The 20,659-nt window shown below is 38.0% G+C and overlaps 1 protein-coding gene across 1 annotated transcript in view; it reads right to left on the bottom strand.

The window, feature by feature from the left end:
• LOC146003969 (uncharacterized) overlaps positions 1 to 20,659 on the bottom strand; it is a 63,245-nt gene that overhangs the window by 24,208 nt on the left and 18,378 nt on the right. The window contains exon 2 of the mRNA XM_083142499.1: positions 14,253 to 14,428. Coding sequence (XP_082998625.1) covers positions 14,253 to 14,383 — 131 coding nt within the window. The 5' untranslated portion in view covers positions 14,384 to 14,428. The remainder of the gene's footprint in view (positions 1 to 14,252; positions 14,429 to 20,659) is intronic.

Raw genomic sequence — 20,659 nt, 5'->3', positions numbered from 1 at the left:
GGAGCAGTTTGAACTGGTGGAAAAGATCCTGGTTCTCCCCCACAGGCGATCGACCACAGGTCTCTCACATGGTAGTCAGACACCCAAATGACTGAGCTGCATTATTTCTTGCTCGATAAATGCAGATGGTGCGAACTTAACTTGGTAACTCAAAACACATCTCGCATGATAAATACTGAAGACGCAGCTCCCGTGTGACGGTAGATACGCACTCGATCTCCCGTTAGAACCCTGCCACTTTGCTCTGTGATGCAAATTGTTTTGATAGAAGTTGAAAAAATCGTGGGAAATACATGATTTAATGTGCTTGTCAGAATTATTCCATGTATATAACAAGCAAGATAGTTTACTCTTGAATAAAATGTTGGAAAACTTGCACGTTCCATGTACACAAATATGGCACATTTTGTTTCTTTAAGCCTAGAAAAGACAAGAATGTTGAATTTCATGGAATTTTTGTTTTTGTATTTGTTTTTAAAAAAATTGTTGAAACACCAACAAATGTGAACAATTCACATTTTTATGAAAAATTCGTATTATTTCAATATTTTGAACAGGCAAAAAATTTGTTCAGACATCACTGCCCATTCATAAATGCAACTTTGCAGCAATTAAAATTTTTCACGGTTTTTGCGTTTGCAAAAATTCAAGGTCCGTACTAATTGGAAATTACTTTCTGGGCATCCCTTGTATAAATCAGTAGATGGAAAGTGAAAATTTAGCAGGGCTGGCAGAGAAAAGTCAATTCTTGAAGAAAGTGATTTGCTTTTATGATTGAATGATTCAAGTAAATATGATATTAAAATATTTACGTATTTATTATTAGTATTTTATTTCATAATATTGGACATTAACTTCACTGAGTGAGAGATTAATGACCATCTCTCACGAGTTTAAACAGACAGGACCAAGAGTGGCGTTAATTTCATTGCAATATGTACTAGTGTTGCAGTAAATTTGAGATTAGGAGCAGGCACTTACCAAACTTTTATAACATTCACCAATGCAGATTTATGTTTCACTTTTTCGTGATAGTATTCAATATATATCCCGTTTTGTTGGATTCTTCTTCATATCTAAGAATAGTGCAATGTCATTGTAAACTTATGTAAACTTATGTTAACGTGTGCGAAACCAGTAATACATCAGGATGATGAAATAAAACCTTTGTAAGCACTTCTACATTAAATAAGTGAGCCAGAAGAGTAATAAAATTCCAGCAGCATATTTGAAGTCTAAAGCTCTTGTTTGTGCATGCGATTTTTGTTGGATGTTGCAATAAGAAGACATCCAACAAAAATTAATTCCATAAGAGTGGCATGCAATCTCTGTCACATTTTGTAGTGAGATACTTTGTTGGGTGGCGATATTCGACAAAAATCGTATGTATTAATGGAGCCTATTTGTTTCCACGTTCCTTCAGTTTGTCCAACAAGATGCCTTACTACGACATCCGACAACTATCGGACGGCACCACCCGCTCAAACCCCCTCCACCTGTTGACAGTTCTGTCCCCTTACTACACCCATACGAACAAGAAAAAATGATAATTCAATGAATTTTCCACGTAATATTTAGAGGCTTAACACATTTTCTCTCTCTCTCTCTCTCTCTCTCTCTCCCCTGCCATCACTGGTATCTGGCGCCGTGGTTGTTTTGTGCATAAAAGGGGCCTAAAAGTTGAGGCCGAAACAAGATTTCCAGGTTTTCCAGGTCTGTCGCCACCCTGAAAGTAAACAGATCGACAGATCGAGCGAATTGTGATTTATTTTTCACACAACATTATTTTCCTTCCTCGATAAACATAACTCAACTGTGAAAATCTCGCGTCAGGGCATTTATCAATATGTATAAATTCAATAGGATTTAGATTAAAAAAGATTGCAATTTTTCACGTCTACGCAGAAAAATTCAAGCAGAATCCACGCATAATTCCCAGAGCCAATAATTCATGCAGAATTCCTGGAATTCAAGAAATTCCCAGTGAGTAGACACCCTGTAGTATAATTCCCAAAGTTTAAAGGAAAAAACTGGAAAAAGGATAAAGGAATTCCTAAATCGTAGAAAAGCGGAAATAGAAGGAAATCCAGAAGGAAGCCCATGAAGGAAGTCCAGTTCTAAACCCTGCATCGAGAAGGAAGTCCAGATCCAGATCCTCCATTAAGAAGGAAGTCCAGATCCAGATCCTCCATTAAGAAGGAAGTCTGGATTCAGAACATATATTAAGAAAGAAGTCCAGAAAGAAGAATATGCAAATCAAGAAAAGAAATAATAAAGAGCATATTGATATGAAAATTGACTGGAAACAGGAATTATAGAAGAACGTAGCTTATCATGTAAATATTCTGATTCCATGTATCCTTTGTTTAAATAATATATTCGTTTAACCATCTCCATTGGAAGGCATCCTGTCTGGTTTCATTGTCTACAAAGAACTATACCCTGAAGATATTCTAGCTGAGGTTTAAGATTAAGATTTATGCACCTTGCAGCAAATAGAGGTGGCATTAATAAATTGGCGCTCCTAACGTGTGGCATAAACCAATGCACATAGTCAAGTGTGTTATCATAAAAAAAGAGGTTAGGTAGTATAAAATTAAGAGCCAACATAGAATAATGAATCCCAAGACAAATTATTGTTTTGTACAAGTCATAAGCGTGTCATCATTCAGGAGGCACACAAACACACACATGTATACAAAGGCTTTTAGCTGAAAAAATGGAAAATATAGAAATTTTTATTACTATTTTTATATTCCAAGTTTCCATTTATGTACATCTGTTCAGTATTCATATTTTCAGATGAATATCTGCAAAGCAACATAACAGACATAGTAAAATAAATTTGCAATTCATGCACACAAGTTATATTCAAGCTATGTTCATGTATGATTCCTTGGCCATATACCACACATGCAATGCAGTTTGTAACGCATTTAAATATTGGAACTACGAGGCATATTTTTAGATTAAGTTCCGTTTTGATATTACACAAACACAAGGACACATGTTGTAATAATTTTATTTTTACATGAAAGCCTCGGCCTACATCTACCTTTCAAAATAATTGCCACCTACATTAAGGCACTTATCGTATCAAATGACCAGCTTCTGAATGCCATCTTCATAGAAATCGGCCACCTGATGTGATAACCACTGCTGCACGGCTGTTTTCATGTCATTATCTGTGTTAAAGCACTGTCTGGCAGGGTGCTTCTTTAAGTGCAGGAACAAGTTATAGTCACTGGGTGCTAGGTCATTGCTATAGGGATGATGATCAATTTGTTCCCAACCAAATGACACGATGTGATATTGGGTTCGATGCGCCGTGTGTGGACGGGCATTGTCGTGAAGCAATGCAATCCCTTTATTGAGCATGCCGTGCCCTTTGTTTTAGATTGCACGATGCAGTTTATTCAAGGTCTCACAATATGTCGCAGTATTTACTGTGTCACCCTGTGGCATCCAGCTAAGTTGCAGCACAGGTATTACCCAGGGAATTTGGAAAGGAAGCGTGTTATTGGGCGTAAGATGTTATAGCGCTCGTAAACCTAACTGGACAATCACAAATTATTGGACTTCCTTAAAGGACAATGAAATTAAAAATAAAGTCAAGTCACGAAAAGGATGTTGCCTGGTAAGCGCAAAGTCGACTTTCAAACACAAAAACTGTTACTCGTAGATATATTAAATTACATTAATTTAGGTGATCTCCGTACTCTTCCTTATTTATCTAATGCGATGGCAAACAAATAGGATGCATGATCAATTCCAAGAAACATGCGTAGTTATAATGAGCATTACCACAGAGGGCATTGGCAAGAACACCGGGACACTAATTGGTTCTCTTCGTCAAACAGAATGTTAAGTAAGAAATATTTTTTGAAGTGATGCAAACACCACATTCGTTATTTGCTTAACAAAAGAAAGACTGGTGTGTGCGTTCCTTCTATTAAATAAGCACAAGAATTTGTTGAAAATATGTACACTAAATTCGTGCAGTTACGTTTGTTGTTACGGCTTGCGCTCTAGAAGCTGGCAGGGGAAGTGGGGAGCACAACGAGACAGGCCAGTTAGAGAGAGAGACTGCAGCGTTGCCAGAGTAGCGGGAAAGGGGAGTTGAAATCGAAAGAACCATGAAATATAGACGTCTCATTGTTGGCGTATGGCCTGAGAATGCGTATTATCCCAATCTTGTGGTCAGTAGAATACCGATAAGTGTATGATATCAAGTGTATACGTTGTAGGAATTCTTTCCAACTGTACCAAATGGTAGCTAGCATTGTCCATTACAATCACTGCGTCTTTGATGTTCCTTTCGTCAAGCATATCTAAAAACTGCAAAAACCACTGAAAACTAATTAACATTCCTGTAGAAAACCAGTGTGACTGGAACCTTCGTGACAAACAATAATGCGCCCACCTTTACCCATGGGCACTTTTATACCCCCTGCACCCTCTTTATTTGCCAGATTTTTGTTGGAGCGTAATTCTGATGTATGTACGTTTCATCTAAATAAAATACCTATATAGGACAAAGGTTCCTTATTTTTTAGAAGATGCATTTTTCACAAAATCGTTACTCTCGCTGTAACTATATCGGCTCTCTCAATCAGAAATCGTCTACCATCATTGTTCTTTTTGTACATGAACCCCATAGACTTCAGTATCCTCCACAATGACGAAACTCCCCACTGAAAGCTTATTAATGTATGCAAATCAATGAAAACATGTTCAGTGTTGGATATTCACCCCTTACATAATACCCGAGGATAATTCTTATTATTATATCTTTATCGCAACCATAGATTGCCTTTGTGATGCTGTTCCTTTTGATTCATTTGCGCGGTGATTCAAATGACGTGGAACCCGAAGCCTCAAGACTGTCTTTGCCTTCCCTAACAACACGCTGCACAGTTCGCTTACTCACTCCACAAGCTTCGGACACTCTCTGTTGCACTTTGTGCACACTTACCAAGGGACCACTGCTTTCTGCTTCCTTTTGAAAATATTCATGAACCCTACTGATTATTTTCCTGCCTTGGCTATGAACTAACTCCTTGCTGTTCACCATTGTACGATACTTACTGCGTTGATAAACACAAAGCTCCCAATGGAACAACGAGAGTACAAATACACGTCACATCACATGCCACATACATGTTTATCGAAGAAACAATGCAGTTAGGCAGTACACGATGCGACAACAAATACTCCCACGTATGTTATTCCTACATTCCGCTCGTAACAAACAGGAATCAACACTGGGGCAAAACACCATCAGCAACGCAGTGAATTGGCAATACAGCAATGTGCAGAACGAAGTTAGCACTGCAGCTTCCTCCCGCGACTGCGTAACCCTCGGCTCCACCGCTAGGTGGTCTGTTCTCTGGTTGGTCAGGGGCATGTTCCCCACTCCCCACTTCCCCTGGCAGCTTCTAGAGCGCACGCTGTAAGAACTGAAAAGAGCTATAATACTACCTTCACCCTGTACTAGGAATCAGTCTTAATTTAATTGTACTTCAATTTACTGACACGTATTTAACAAGAGCCTCGTAAGTCTGCAAAATGCAGTCCAGCGTATACTATGTGGAAGTGAGGTTGACTTTTGGGTGCCTTAGCAGAAGGTCGCCCCTTATACCCCAAGAGGCAACAAAAGAGAGTTGTGATTATTTATAGTATTCAACCAAACTAACCCAATATGTTTGTAACCATGTAATACACTCCCTTACCTGTTCTTAACTGTACAACAACAGAAGAAGAAGCATGTATGGTAATTGCCTTCCAAGCAAGTTATCGTTTCATCACAAATTTTGTACCAGAGGCTGGTCTGTAGTGTGTGTCGCACTCTCTGCAGGGTATATATGGGCACCATTTACATATTATGAAAATTGAACCCTGCATGAATGGGGGCTATGATCTTTACAGATGAGTCATGATTCAGTTCGCAAACTAATTTCCTATGAACTATGGCTTGGAGAAAATATGGCAGACAGTACAATCCCAGGAACATCATCAAATGGAACCAGCTTGGTTGCTGTTCATATTTATATTTAGTGCTCGTGCAACTTACTCACGTTGTATAAGTTAGTATACAATAAAATATATATACTTAGAGGTACTTACGATAGTGAGTATTGATTTTAACAAAAAAACAATGTTCTAGGATTCTACTGATCCTTCATCAGGTTACCATACTAGGCCAGTGTGACTACACTTTGCCAGAATCAGATATGACAAGGACTTAGGAATTTTGGTATGGCTTGGTAAAAAAGAATAAAAAGGAACACTTGGCCATCTGACCCCACACACATAAAACTGCCATATTCCCACCAAGTTAAAACACTGATCTAAAAAGCCATGGGTGCACAAGGCTTGACACGCAAACACGTTAAAAGGTTCCACTTAGATGTGCACGATGGTGAGTTATGCAACGCACTGACGTGGCCTCCCATAGAATGCAGGAGGACCTTCGGTTGATGTCCTCGGCCCCTAACTTCCCCCCTTCTGTATCCAGTGAACTATGTCATATCAACTTCGAATTCTTTAATCTCTCGGGCTGCGCTAATCACGGCTGGAGTGACCCGGAAACTGATCTTTAGGTTGCTGTGGTTGCATGGTGGTGTGGGCTAACATGTTGTTCGAGGGAGAAGGGGATTGAAATGCATATTTTCGCTGATGATTTCATTAATGCCAAAATGTACTGAGGTGAAGTTCTCTAACAGCATATAGTAGAGGAAATGAATAAAAAAGAAAGGCCTAAACTGGAAATAATTGCAACACAAATGTTTCTTGTGCCAGATTGTGCTGAATGGTATAGTGAATAATATATTAAATTTTTTTAAAAAAAATATCTCGAAAACGTTGCATTGTACACAAAAAGAGAAGATAACTAAAATGAAAGAACAGAAAATTTGCTAAATTATGGTTTTTGTTTTCTTAATTGAATTACAAAGATTCAAATATTTTCTTTAAGTTTTTCAAATAAACGCAAATGTTGGTTTCTGACACAAAGAACGGCAAATATGTAAGAAACTATGTAATTTATATCGTAATGTCACTGTACCAAATTCATAGCTTATGATTTCCTCTAGAGATTTGTTTTTGTTTCATGCCTTCAGTCAGGGGTTGAGGAGATATGGAGTTTTATGCAGAGTCATGGGAAATGTGTTTTCCTAACTTTATGTGTTTCATTTCATATGATATTGGTTGATTGATTGATTGATTTGCTTTATTTTATTTTGCTTTTTGTGACACTTTTGGCTAATTTGTGAAAATGGGAATGAGTGATGATATAATGAAATTGATAAATGAACACTCACAAACATACATGCCCAGGCCGGAATTCGAATCAGGGATCCCTGGTGTCGTAGCACGATTATGATATTGGTGAGAACATCATACATTGTTTTCTGCAGTGTTCCGTTCATGTGGCGTTTGTTATTTACATGTTGCTTTTCTTGTTTAAATATGTATGCACACAGTAGCGGCGATTAGGTGTCTTAACTGAGCAGTGGGTTGGGGGGGGGGGGGAGAGGCAAGGATAGTTTACTGTCTACTGGTTGTAATTAGAAAGAATCGTATTGAAAATGGAATTCGGGCAGATGATTTTGGGTCAAATCCACTGGTAGACAATGCTTAGAATTAAGAGACCATAGTGTGGGGACATGAAGTGTGTGTAGGGGGAGGGTGGAACTGCTTCCCATGCCCCCATCCCTAATCGTCGCCACTGTCAATACATTCAACTAATATGATACGGTAAAATACGGTTCTCAACCAGTTACTTTGCCTTGGAGTCCATTGCAGAATTTTTCTTAGATACCTGGTGCTAACATGTTAAATTTATCATTTCCTCTACATACAGATGTGCACTTGTAGCACAGGTGTTGCCCCTGATGCAGCAAAAGGAGAACATACGAGTAAGTGATTGAAGATGTAAACTCCACTTCCCAATATGCTCGGCTTTCATGGAATCCCGAAGAATATCGAGCATCGTAATGTAGTGAAGGCACAGAACAACATTATCCTGTTATCTTTCATTGTTGAAACAAATGTAGATAATAAATTTTCAGCACCTCAAAGATCTTGAACTTTCATTAACGTCTACTTCTGAATTGAGGAGGCTAATGATTATTGAATGTATCTCAGAAATATGTTCATTTGAAATTCACTTTGCTTTTTCCAGGGTGTGCGGCACTCAGTTCTGCTGTAGCTTGTGGACGAAGTGAACCGTACATCTATGCTCCATCGGAAAAATGTTAAGTGTGAAAGTGGAACAGCATATCAATTTGAAGTTTCTTATGAAACTCGGAAAATCCGCCACAGAAACTTATGGTTTGAGGAAGGAAGTATACGGAGATGAGTGTTTCTCATGCACGCAAGTGTGAAGTGATTGCAGATGACTTGCATACTGGATGGCCTTGCACGTCAAAAACGGAATCAAACATTGCAAATGTCGGTGAATTGATTAGATAAGATCGTCGCTTGAGTATTCGAGCTATTGCAAAACAACCAACATTATTACATTATGGTGCTGACGATCCTTCGTGAGCGAGTAAGAAGAGGATGACCTGATTTGTGAAAAAGCAAGTCATGTCTTCTTCATCAGCACAATGCTCCTGCCAGTCAAGGCTTTTTCAGCCAAGCATGGGATTCCAGTGTTAGAACAGCTACCCTATTCACCGGATATCACTCTGTGTGACTTTTTTTCATTCCCAAAGGTCAAATCAGCACAGAAAGGAACCAGATTTACGACCACAGAATGTGTGGAAACAAAATGCGATGAGGTCATGAACATGGTTTCAGAAAATAATTTCCAGCACTGCTTCCATAAATGGAAGATTCGTATGGAGTGGTGTATCGATAGTTATGGGGAGTACTTTGAAGGGGATAATGTTCGTATTGTACAATATAACCAATAAACGATTTTGTAGCAAAAGTCCGGTTTTTTTCTAGCCACACCTCGTATGTTTGTGATTGTCCATTCATCCATCCTTATCTTCGCGATTGCGCACACGTTCCTTACATGGTGGAGGCACATTGCACAGTGGTTTGGATCCCACTTTAAACTGTAGGTCCAGTCCCGATTAGCCTTACTGTGGATAAAGTGGACTTACAACAGCAACTAAATCAATCAATTATATTCATGATTAGCAAAAAGTTGCAGGAAAACAACCTAATATAAATTAAACAAATCAAATCAATCCAAAAAGTCAATATCTAGAGGCACAAGGGGTCATCACGAAGATAAGGATGGATGAATGGATAATCACCAACACGCATGGATGGCACGACGTACGTCCATCTGTAGTAGGTCCTGCGGCAAATAAACGAAAAAAGTAAATCATCCAGGGAAACCAGCAATTTCCTTACTTCCAGATATGCATTCAATCCACATTGCACTGTATTTGTGGGCAATCAAAGAGGTAAATCACACAAACATCATCACATTTCATCAACCAATATTTCTGAAAGCACTCTGTATCGTAGCCAATGAGAACTCAAATAGTCCTCTGAAGTAGCTCATACTAAGGCTGGGTGGTCTTCATATCAAGATGAGTTTCCTTAGATGTGTTGTTTATCTAATGGAAGATTCAGGTCTTCTACAAATCCTTGAGATAATTTACGGAGGTAATGCTGTTAAAACTATGGTAACCTATGACCACCGGAAAAGCACCTCACTTAAAAGCAGTACACCTTGAACTGCATTTCGAAGACTAGCGAGGTTCTGGCATCTGGACTCACAGTCAGTATAATCCTCTGTGAGGCTCGTGTGTCATCCATATTGTCCCTTCATCCATATCACTATATTATCATCAGTACTCATCTTTGCAATTAGCCAAATGAAATGGAACACGTAAAGTTAGGGAAACACATGACTGCATAAAACTCCATATCTCCTCAACCCCTGACTCTAAAGGCACGAAACAAAAACAAATCTCTAGAGGAAATCATAAGCTATGAATTTGGTTGAGTGACATTAGGACATAAATAACATAGTTTCTTACATATTTGCTGTTCTTTGTGTCAGAAAACAACATTTTCGCTAATTGAAAAATTTAAAGAAAATATTTGAATCTTTGTAATTCAATTAAGATTTATGGTAGCTCTATCAAACAAAAACCATAATTTAACGAATTTTCTGTTCTTTCATTTTGGTTATCTTCACTTTTCGTGTACAATGCAAAATTTTTTTGAGATATTAATTTACTTTTTAATTTTTAAGTTGAATTTTTGTCGCCATTTTTCAAAATAGCGGATTTTCCCCAAACATTTGGATGACAAATTTTTAATATGTTATTCACTATATCATTCTGTACGATCTGGCACAAAAAAACATTTGTGTTGTAATTATTTCCGGGTGAATCCGTATATTACTATGAGACTAGTCAAGAGTTGCAGCCAGTCCAGACTTCACATTCATGAACGAAAATGCATGTCTGCACTGAGCCAACCTGGTGGATGATTTTCTTGACAGGCTACCAAGGTCAACAGATATGAATCCTAGTTTGCATGCATGGTATGCATTAGAGAAACAAGTTGCAGCCCATCAGCTGCCACCAAGGGCACTTCCACACCTCCATACAGGTCTTTGTGAGGAATAGGACCAGCTGCCTGCAATACTCTTGAGCCACCTCGTAGAGAGCATGCAACATTGCTGCAAAGCATGTGTGGGCCCATTAGGGTTACCACACTTCTTATTAACTGACCACTGACTTGTTGTTATGGAACCCTCACGGTGACTATATTTCTTTCTTTAATGTGTCTTTGGCATATAGTCCTTACCTTAATGTTTTTTGCATGAGGGTTTGGTTATAAGTCATGGCAAAGGTAAAACTCCCCACGTACACAGCACCATGCCATGAAGGCACATCTAGTGGATGAGGAGGTAGGGCTCCACACATTCTCAATCTCGGCCATTTTGGAGGTGATGTGATTAGCACCATGCTCTGGCTATCTTTTCCCCAGTTACCCATTGATTTAAGGCTGGGGGAGCCCCAGAGCCAATTTTATGTAGGGTCAAGGCCTGAAAAATTCTGACCTTAGATCACACACCCCAGGAATCTAACTCAGGTCTCACACCGTACCAAATAGATCACCATGGCTTATGCATAGTAATAAGTAATAGCAACATTCTCTGGCAAGAATACAGGACCGGCACAAAAATTTGAAATACACATATAGAAGAGGACACTGTATGGACAATGCAGGTCATAACTGCCAGAGGTTGGAAAGGAAGTGCCAAAAAAAATCATAAAAAAGTATTGTTCTACATGTGTGTATTAGACACAAGGCTACATTGCAGTACAAAAACAACAGTAACTATAGTACATTACAAGTAAGATCTTGCATTCCGAACAGTGAGTCACAAGTAGCAGAACATTTTGTCTTTACATGGCAGTGTGATTGGTTAATTTGCTATATTTTACTTCACTTTTTGTGCCACTTTTGGCTAATTTGCGAAGATGGGGATGGGTGATGACCTGATGAAATTGATGGACACTCACAAACATCCAGGCTCAAGCTGGGATTTGAACCCGGGACCGCTGGCATTGTAGCGCGATGTGCTAACCACTCTGGCATGGGGGCCAGCTAGATAGCAGTGTGAAGTATGGTTATCGCACTGAGCACATGAGAACATGCCATCCCAATATGATTTCGACCTCATACCTAAAGTAAAGGAACACCTGTGCAGGAGACTGTTTTGGACTCAAAATGACATTGTCATCACCATGAAACATGAGATGTCCTGACTCACACGCAGTGGCGGTCCCTCCATGGAACAGTGGGAACAGGCTGTTCCCTCCTACTTATCGCCCATTGAAGCTATTTAAATTATCTATAATAACATAATAAGAACACTTCTTTCTCCCGAAATCAACATTTCCAAAAGTAACGCCGAAGAAAAACATTCACCGTGATTGGGCGTTTGTTTACTTCACCTACCCTCATCGTTCATCCCTCTACGGCCTGATGCCTAGTATTTCCGATCACGTGCAAAGGTAAACAATCCTCACCACGGAAGCTGAACTCTCTAGCTGTTCCCTGCAAGAGACATAGCGAATTCCTTTTCCTTCAAATTCTTGCTATATGCTAAAGTTTAATTGCGTCTTAGTGATAGTTTTAAGTGTAGTAAGTCCATATTTTCCAAATTTCATTGCAAAATTGCGTCTGTCATTCATAACAAACTGGAAAAATGTTCTATAGTTTAAGTGTCTGCTAAATGCTTTGGCTAAACGCTGCGAAATAGCTTCCAAGGGAACAGCTCACATCCATCTGTTCCACCAGCCCCAAGCCAAGACCCAAGATGCATGCAGCGGCAGGACAAGAAAGCAAATGTTGCGAGCGGAGGGTTGTGAATGTTATATGATCGACCAGCTGAAGACAAAGACTTTTAGTTCATTGAACTTTACAGAAAAGACAGCAAACCAATACCTATTCTAACTGGATTAAAGACTAAAACGAAATCATACACAAGGCATTTTCAAACAAGTTACTACAACTCTGTAAAATGATTAACTGGATACTCTTCCAGTGGAAAATTATTGTTGTCCTTGTTTGTTCCTGAGAAGGGAGTTTGGAACAGTTCGGGTTTTGTCACAATTTCTACAAATCTAACGGATGTCATGAAAAAACTCGGCCATCTGAATGTAATTATTTCATTGAGGACGTTTGAATTACAAGAATACTCAACTCTACAAAAAAAAAAAAAAGTCAACGTAATCTACAAATAGAGAGATGAACAGGATTTGACCAAACATTTATTTCTTCTGATCACTTATAAATTGCTTTCATTATTTTTTTCTTTGTTGTGCATCAACAATTTTGTTTTTAATGTTTTCTTTACATTATATCATATTTGGTTTAACAATGTTATTGTCATAATTTTAACGTGCTTCATGTATGTCACTTCTTACAATTTGTAACACATGTATCATATATTTATTTAGTTCATTTCAGTAAGGGTTGAATTTTACTTGGTCTACTGCATTATATTACGACAGCATGGGTGGTGGAGGGGGGGCAAGTGCAGGTCACCTGTTCCCCTGCCTGATTTAGCACTGCACGCCACTGCTCACACGAGAATGGTATTGGTATTCGATGCCTCTCACATCATTGGCAGCATGTTGTGAACACTCTGGGGAACTAGTTTAAATAGTTTTAGGATTCATAGGGAAATTTGTGTACATGTCTTTAGTTTTTGTACTGCCTGTATAGCCTTGTGAGTAAAACACATTTTTTTACTAATTTTATATGGCACTTCCCTGAAAACCTCTGGTACACATGACCTACAATGTCCTCTTCTATTGGAATTATTGTGTTGGTCCTGCATTCTTGCGAGGAAAAATAGTTGCCATGATTTATGCTCTGTAGTTTGATGTACATCAGAGCTCTTTTGTTTCAGTTTTACAGTAATGCCACTTCAGTTATCAGAAGGTTCAAGCTGTTGCAGCCAGGAGATTTCCAAGTGTGCACCTTTCGGTAATGATCTGTTTTCTAATATTTTAATTTGCTTGACTTTTGGACATGCGTGTAATATGAACATGCCTCAAATTCATATATTTTTACCCCAAATGGAACATGACTCTGAAAGGCACTTAATCGCATGGCCATGAAATTAGATAGGTTGCAGAAGTTTGCCCTGCTGCCACAACAGAGCACAACCCTATGTGTTCGGAAGGTTTAGAGAATGAAAGGTTTCATTGTAGAGTTGGCCTTTGTAATCCATGTGATACAAACTGACAGTATTTGCTTGAAAGGTCAGGGATGACAACTGTATGCCCCAGAGAGAGAGGTCGGTCTGATGCTCAAACTAGGCCATACAGTCCCGTGGAAGCCACACAGTGCATGGCAACCAGTGAGTAATGTGCTGCTCTCGCTTTGCATTTCCAACATGTGGCACCAGCTCAATTCAGTCCAGTCACCTATTTTCATGGCTTTGCATTTAGATGATTTACTCAATCATCTTGCTCGCCAGATCTGATTTAGATTCTAGCAGTACTAAAAGTGGACATCCATATAATATGCACATAAGCACTGTATTCACATACAAAATAATCGTTAATAATATTTACACTACAGTGACAACCTGGCTAAATTTGCTCAGTATACTATTCATCAAACATCTAATTAAAATGATCAGAAGGCAAATCAAGAACTGGAATACCATATAGACGTGGAAGAGATCAAAGATGTATATAACATAAATTGCTTGTGAAATTTGAAATACATTTAGCATTCATGCAACTCACCTTATATTCAAATGAACAGCTTCATTTCGAATTGATTCAGGCAATTTAGAAAGCTCTGCCATTAGCTCCTTTTTCAAACTTTCAAATGTTTTCAATATTTCTTCACCTGTAAGTTTCTCGTAATCATCCATTTTCGTTCTGACAATTTACAGTTATATCTTCAATGTAAAAAATACCTGTCAAGAACAAAGAAATAACTGCATAAAATAAAAGTGTACTTAACAATTATTTATACAATACTTCCTTATTTGTCTCATTTGAGTTAATCAGAAGGTTTGACCTTTAACACCCAGGTTTCCAAGTCTGTGTTCTTTGAATGTGCAGTGAAGAAATAAATTTAAAAAAAAAAAAACGAAATTATTTACTCTTTCCTCAAAGGATTTGGTCCTTGGGTGAATGCAAATTTGTACCATTGTAGTAAAATAACAATCTGTGTAGCTATCCCTTGCAGTTGAGTTCTTGCTGTCATCAGTAAAGGCATTCTGTTGTGGGATAATTTACTTATCACTGTCTATGCGAGAATAGGACCCAACGCAATATTGTTTTTATTTGTATGAATAAGTATGCAACACTCATGAATCAGTATTGTAGTTTTGGACATTTTAATTTGAACATCTTTGAAGTTTATTTAGAGTGACGTGTACAATTTGGTGTCACTTCTCTCATCCCTGGGTGAGAACTGATGGTCGCAACTGACTATCCAGAAGAAGAAGCAGTGTTACCTAACTTGTGGCTCCAAATATTGGAGTTATGAGAGTGGTGGCCCGTGGCAATGCATGTATGTGTGTGTGTGTGAATTATGCAATAATATGTACTAAAAATGCATGATAGGATATGAGAAGGAACTTAGTCTTGTTTAAAAAAAATTATCCTCATGGTGCACTAAATAAGTGTCAAACAGAGGTGGTTGAAATTTAAAAAACACATTTTCTCCATGAAATTTTGTTTTTCTCATACATTTCTTGAATTTTTCTTAAATCCCTAAAAACGCAACTCATTTGCACAGAATGAATATTTGTGGTACCATACACAAATTCAAGAAATTAACTACATTAGGCTACTTAGGAACAGTTAGCTGCCAACACTCCTTTTCTCTCCTGATAAATGTATTGTTTTCTTATGATAAATTACAAGTGTAGGAACATAGTGATACTACATTTTTAAATTTTAATGATCATTTTGGCTTAAAGTGGGGATCGCAAGGGCATGCAAAACATAATTTCATAAGAAAATTCTCTTTTTACTTAATCTAACTCTGCCTGTATCAAGATACAATCTCAACATCATACTTCCTCTGAATCTAATAAACATTTCATTCAAAATAAAACTCATCTTATCTCTGCATGTCAAATAATTCTTATTTCCCACATAAAAAAAAATTCATGCAATTGAAAAGTTCATCTTTCAAAATCTTTAACCATGTATTAGGTGGGTTGGAACAATTGTGGAGCATCAAATATGGCCATGTTAAATGCACAACCTAATGTGTACAAATTATTTAACTTTACAAGCATCCGGTCTGCAGTTCAACGAGCCACTTCTAACTCTATCAAGGGTCCCTAAATGGTACTTACAAAAATGCACAAAAACAGAAAGCACTTGAAAGATGAAGTAGTAAATTCTCTTTTGCAACATTCAACCAATTCAGAAATTCGGCAATCGAGGGAGCACATACATATCTCAGATTAAACACCAAGGTAAATACTACCAGATTATCTACTATCTCTTAATATTAAATGCTGGTATATTCTTACACTATGACTTAGCATATTTGCACATTCTATACTGGTAGTAGACGACAAGATTATGGTATTAACATATTAATTTTGGAATATAATGGAACGTAGAAATATTTTAACAGTTAACAACGTACATCAAATTTAAATAGTATACCTAGGTAATAACAGAACATATTTTATAAAGATTCCACAATTATCTCAAAAAAATATGTGAAATTATACATACATTTATGAATGCCTCCTTGCTTTTGTTTATATCAATATTCTTTCCAACAACATATTTTACAACATACGTTAGGACTCTTGTTGCCATGTGAATTGCATTTGGTTATGCAAAAACTTAGCTTCTCTATTTAAAAATTATTTTTATTTTAAAGAAGGTACAATGGGAAAGTATGAACCATACTTATGAGGGATCACCCTTTTGTCCCAATATTGAACACAGTCGTTCAATTTGTCACTTGTGGAAACTGCAACGAAGTAAGCAAAAATATAGTACATGGGGAAAATTCTTCAACAGATCACATCCATAAGCGTACACAACATACAATGTGTGAACTGAGATGATCCATGCAAAATTGCAACCCACGCAATAAATAAATGTTTATTATCAGCATTGAAAGAAGTGTTGACACTTGCGCACATCCAGTGCACCAAGGGAACAATTATTGACTAATGCACATTAATATTCCAATACTTCACACTTTAGGTGTGATTAACCCTTTTCCAGGGTTGACATTTTGCCCAACCCGTTTTTTTTTTCAGATAAAACGTGACCAAAACTGGGTTTTATTGTTTTTCTTTCAGGTTATGTTTAAAAATATATATATTTTAAAAATTAAATACATTTCTCCCTGATAGTAATATATTGGAACATTCAATTTGTATTGTTTTAGTTCATTGAATCAAAAACTATTTAATATTTTCTGTTAACATAGTTAAGAATTGACAATGAAGGTCTCACACCTTGAAATGATTATAAACTAAAAATATACATAACCTGTGCCATACATAATAGACCATTGAGCGCCAGGCCTACCTACCAACTGCCGGCTGCACTCCCACCTGATCCTACTATGAGGTGGGAGATCATCCAAACAGTTATGGGGTGATGTGTGGTCAGAACGATTAAAACCTCCAGTCATCGTTGAAGGTTTTTATGATCGGGGTACGCTACTCATTCATAGCTACCCCAATTTAATCATGATGGTGAGTGTTCATACACAGGCCAAAATCTCAGGAGAAAAGTTACCTTTACCTTTACCTTCTATACAACATATGTTAGCTGCACACACACTTTTAAATACGCTTCAATACATTTTGATCACAGTTGTGTTTTCCCAATATTTTTGTGGATGTTTCAAGTTAAAATATCTCCTCCATATACAGAAGGTTGATCCATCTATATGTGTCCGATTTTGACGTCTCACCTACTTTAGGAAAAACCATGGGACCATCATTGTTTGCCCTCGATGTGAGCACCATGGGTCCTGGCAATAGCCCTGCACCGTAACTTCCATTGTAGGAGGCTCCGTTCAAGTACAAGAACGGGAATCTTGAGCCACTCCTCCTGGCAGGCTTTCCAGAGGCCATGGACAGTGGTGACACGACGAGATGCAAGTACTCTTTTCAATAGGCCAAACCCGTAAAAATCCATGGGACTGGCATCGGGTGACTTCACTGGTCTGTCCTGGAAGGGAATAGCCTGGATGCCGGTGTCTGCCGCCATTTGTTGCAGAAATCTCTGTGTGGAACGAGATGTATGTGATGAGGCCTTATCCATATGCACACGGACCTGATTTATTGCATTTCCATACAAACGGGGCAGATCGTCTGTATAAATTAGTATGAGGATATGTTGCTCATAAAATGCAGAGTTGATTTTGCAGTCTTTAGGCACCTGCCGAATCGTTAACTTGCCTTCATAGCAGTATCCCGCGACAACCAGAAATCCCTTCCTGAAACTTGCTTTGCACTGACGGATGAAGTCATGACGGGTTTTTGCATCTCGTGGGGTGTACGTTACGGCTCGAATTTGGCCACAATCAGATAGATAAATCCATGCTTCATCGAGTGTGGCAACAAACTTTAACTTTTCCCCAGATAAATGGCATTCGTAGAGGCGCCTGCAGTGAGTCTTTCTCTCCTTCCAATGGGCGCAGTGAGGAAGTGTCCCCAACTTTTAAACACCATCCGGAGCTTAATTTGTCACGTAGGTTGCGGTTCACAGTTGACTATGACACGTGCACTCGTCTTGCCATCACACGTTGCATAGAAGAGTTATCCTGTAGGGCCATTCGGTGCAACTTCCGAGCTACAGGTTGAGTCACCGTAGTACACGGTCGCTTCCTACTCCCCTTTGTGGGTGAACGAAGTGCTGGAACGTCGTCGTGTTTATGTCGATCAATTATGTTCTTGATGGTCGTTAACCCCAATGCACATCCATTTTCTCCGCACTGTTTTTGAATCTGTGTCACAGAAAACTTGGCGTGGAAAAGTGCTACGATGTAGCCTTCCCAAAACTGGTTCACCTTGGGAGCCATGATGCACACACCACACACTAGAGAACTTGACGCGATACTAGAGGCCTTTGGCTTTCACCTGCTGTTTGAATCATTCAGATCGGTCGATTCTGTGAGCAGGGGTGAAGGTTTAAAATCGGACACATATAGACGGATCAACCTTCTGTACTACCCATGCCAAAATTTTAAGGCTGACATATCTTATTGTCTTTGCTGATTTCATCCAAATGGAATACCATATCCATTTTCCAAAATATCTGGTTGGTATGAAACTAACAGTTCCCATGAAAAAAACAAAAACATTAGTGACTCCCAATTTGGATCCTAACATACATGTGCACTACATTTAAAAATAAATATCTGTCAAGCCATATGCCCTAAAATATTTAAGTCTCTTTTCATAATGTCCAAAAATGTACTTTACACAGATATTTAAAAGTGGCAACACAATTTGGAGTTACCTCAGAATATGAAAACTCTTATTTTTCATCCACCATCAAGAAATGCTTTCAACAAATGCAAATGAAAAATAAAATCAATTCCTGGGTGTATCTATTTGTGACATGAATTTCAGCTCAAAAACTCTAAATTTGCTACAGATATCCTGGTCTCAAAATTGGTGACATTCCCCCACCCTTCATAACCCCCCCCCCCATATTACATACTTTTTATTAAAAACTTCAAACTCAAGTAATGTCCTAACGTAGCTGAGACTTGGGTTTCTTAATCTATGAAAATCTAATCTCAAATATTGGCATAACTTGAAACTCTCGAAAGGCATGTTAAATCAGTCTGCTGTCCACCATCTATAAACATGGTGACAATTTTTTCTTAAATACAATATGACACCAATCTTTTAAGTTATCTTGTAACTATAAAAATTTCAACTCAAAAGCTTTACATTTATGGCAAAATGTATGTTTGCGATTTTAGCACCACTCCTCTCCTAAACTATGGAATATAATTTTAAAAGTTTTACTGCAAAATTGCGGACTGATGAATTATCTACAATGACTGATAGTTTAGTTCCTTATACCCTGAAAATGTATTGTAGACAGTTTCGGGGAAAAAGAGAGCATGGCACAGAGCGTGCATGCAACATGAGGAAAATCAGTTTTTCATTCACCATCTTGAAACATATCCTTTAATTTCACTCACATGTAATACATTTGCAGTCTATCACGTTTCTAGCAGCAGAAACATGTTATCATGGTCACTAAATAGATGACTTGCCTTTCTTTGCCCTTCAACCCCACCCATGCTCGTCCTAAATTGTGCATTATTTTTCGATAATTTTATTGTGAATTTGCATTGCAGGTAATGTCACAATGCTCCTGACAGTTTTATGCACAAAGCTATAAATTGCAGTCTATAAAAAGATTTGAAAATGTCAAAAATGGTCAAAATATGAAAGTATACGTAAGCATTGTATTTGAGAACCCTACATCCTCTATTTTCAAGGGAAAAAAATCAAATTGTGGTAGAGTATGAGAGTGCTCAACTTCGTGGGTATAGAGCTCCTAAGCACAAATAACATTTATTGTACCTGGGCAAGAAACCCATTACATTCAATCAATGCACTGAACTGGAGGGAGGGAGGGGTCACTGTGTGAGTGCAAGGCTTTGGAAAGAAAACAGAACATTTGCACTATACTAAATTTTGTAAAAATTGATTGTCACGGGTGAAACTATGTGGCTTGCCCAAATACGGAAGTGACTGATATCTAAAGTGCTACCACATTTCAAAATTATAAGCTTTGTTTGTTCAATGTTTTATCTAAATATTTCAGACCCTTTTGATTATTGTTTATTGGATATATGTTTGTATTATTTGTGTTAAAAGTCTATTTCTAGCATGATTTGAGATAAATATTCTGAAAAAAAAAAACACTGTGGCTTCTACCACGTTAATTGTTTTGAGTATTACAAGCTTGGCTAAGCCTTTATTTGAAATTTTTTTTCAAACTGTTGAGAACCTCACAATTATAGAACCTCACAATTATTTAAAGCAATAATTTACATTATTTTCTGGAAAAAAAAAAATGTTTCTTTTTAGGTGGGTTTCTCTGAAAAAAAAAACACATGGGGAAAACTGGGCTGGGCCCACCGGGCCAACCCTGGGCTTTTCACTTCCTATCATGGGCAC

This window comes from Lepisma saccharinum, chromosome 21 (genome assembly GCF_977018435.1).
Source record: "Lepisma saccharinum chromosome 21, izLepSacc3.1, whole genome shotgun sequence".
NCBI lineage: Eukaryota > Metazoa > Arthropoda > Insecta > Zygentoma > Lepismatidae > Lepisma > Lepisma saccharinum.
Note: the sequence above shows the minus strand (reverse complement) of the source record. Positions and strands in the feature narration are given on the sequence as shown.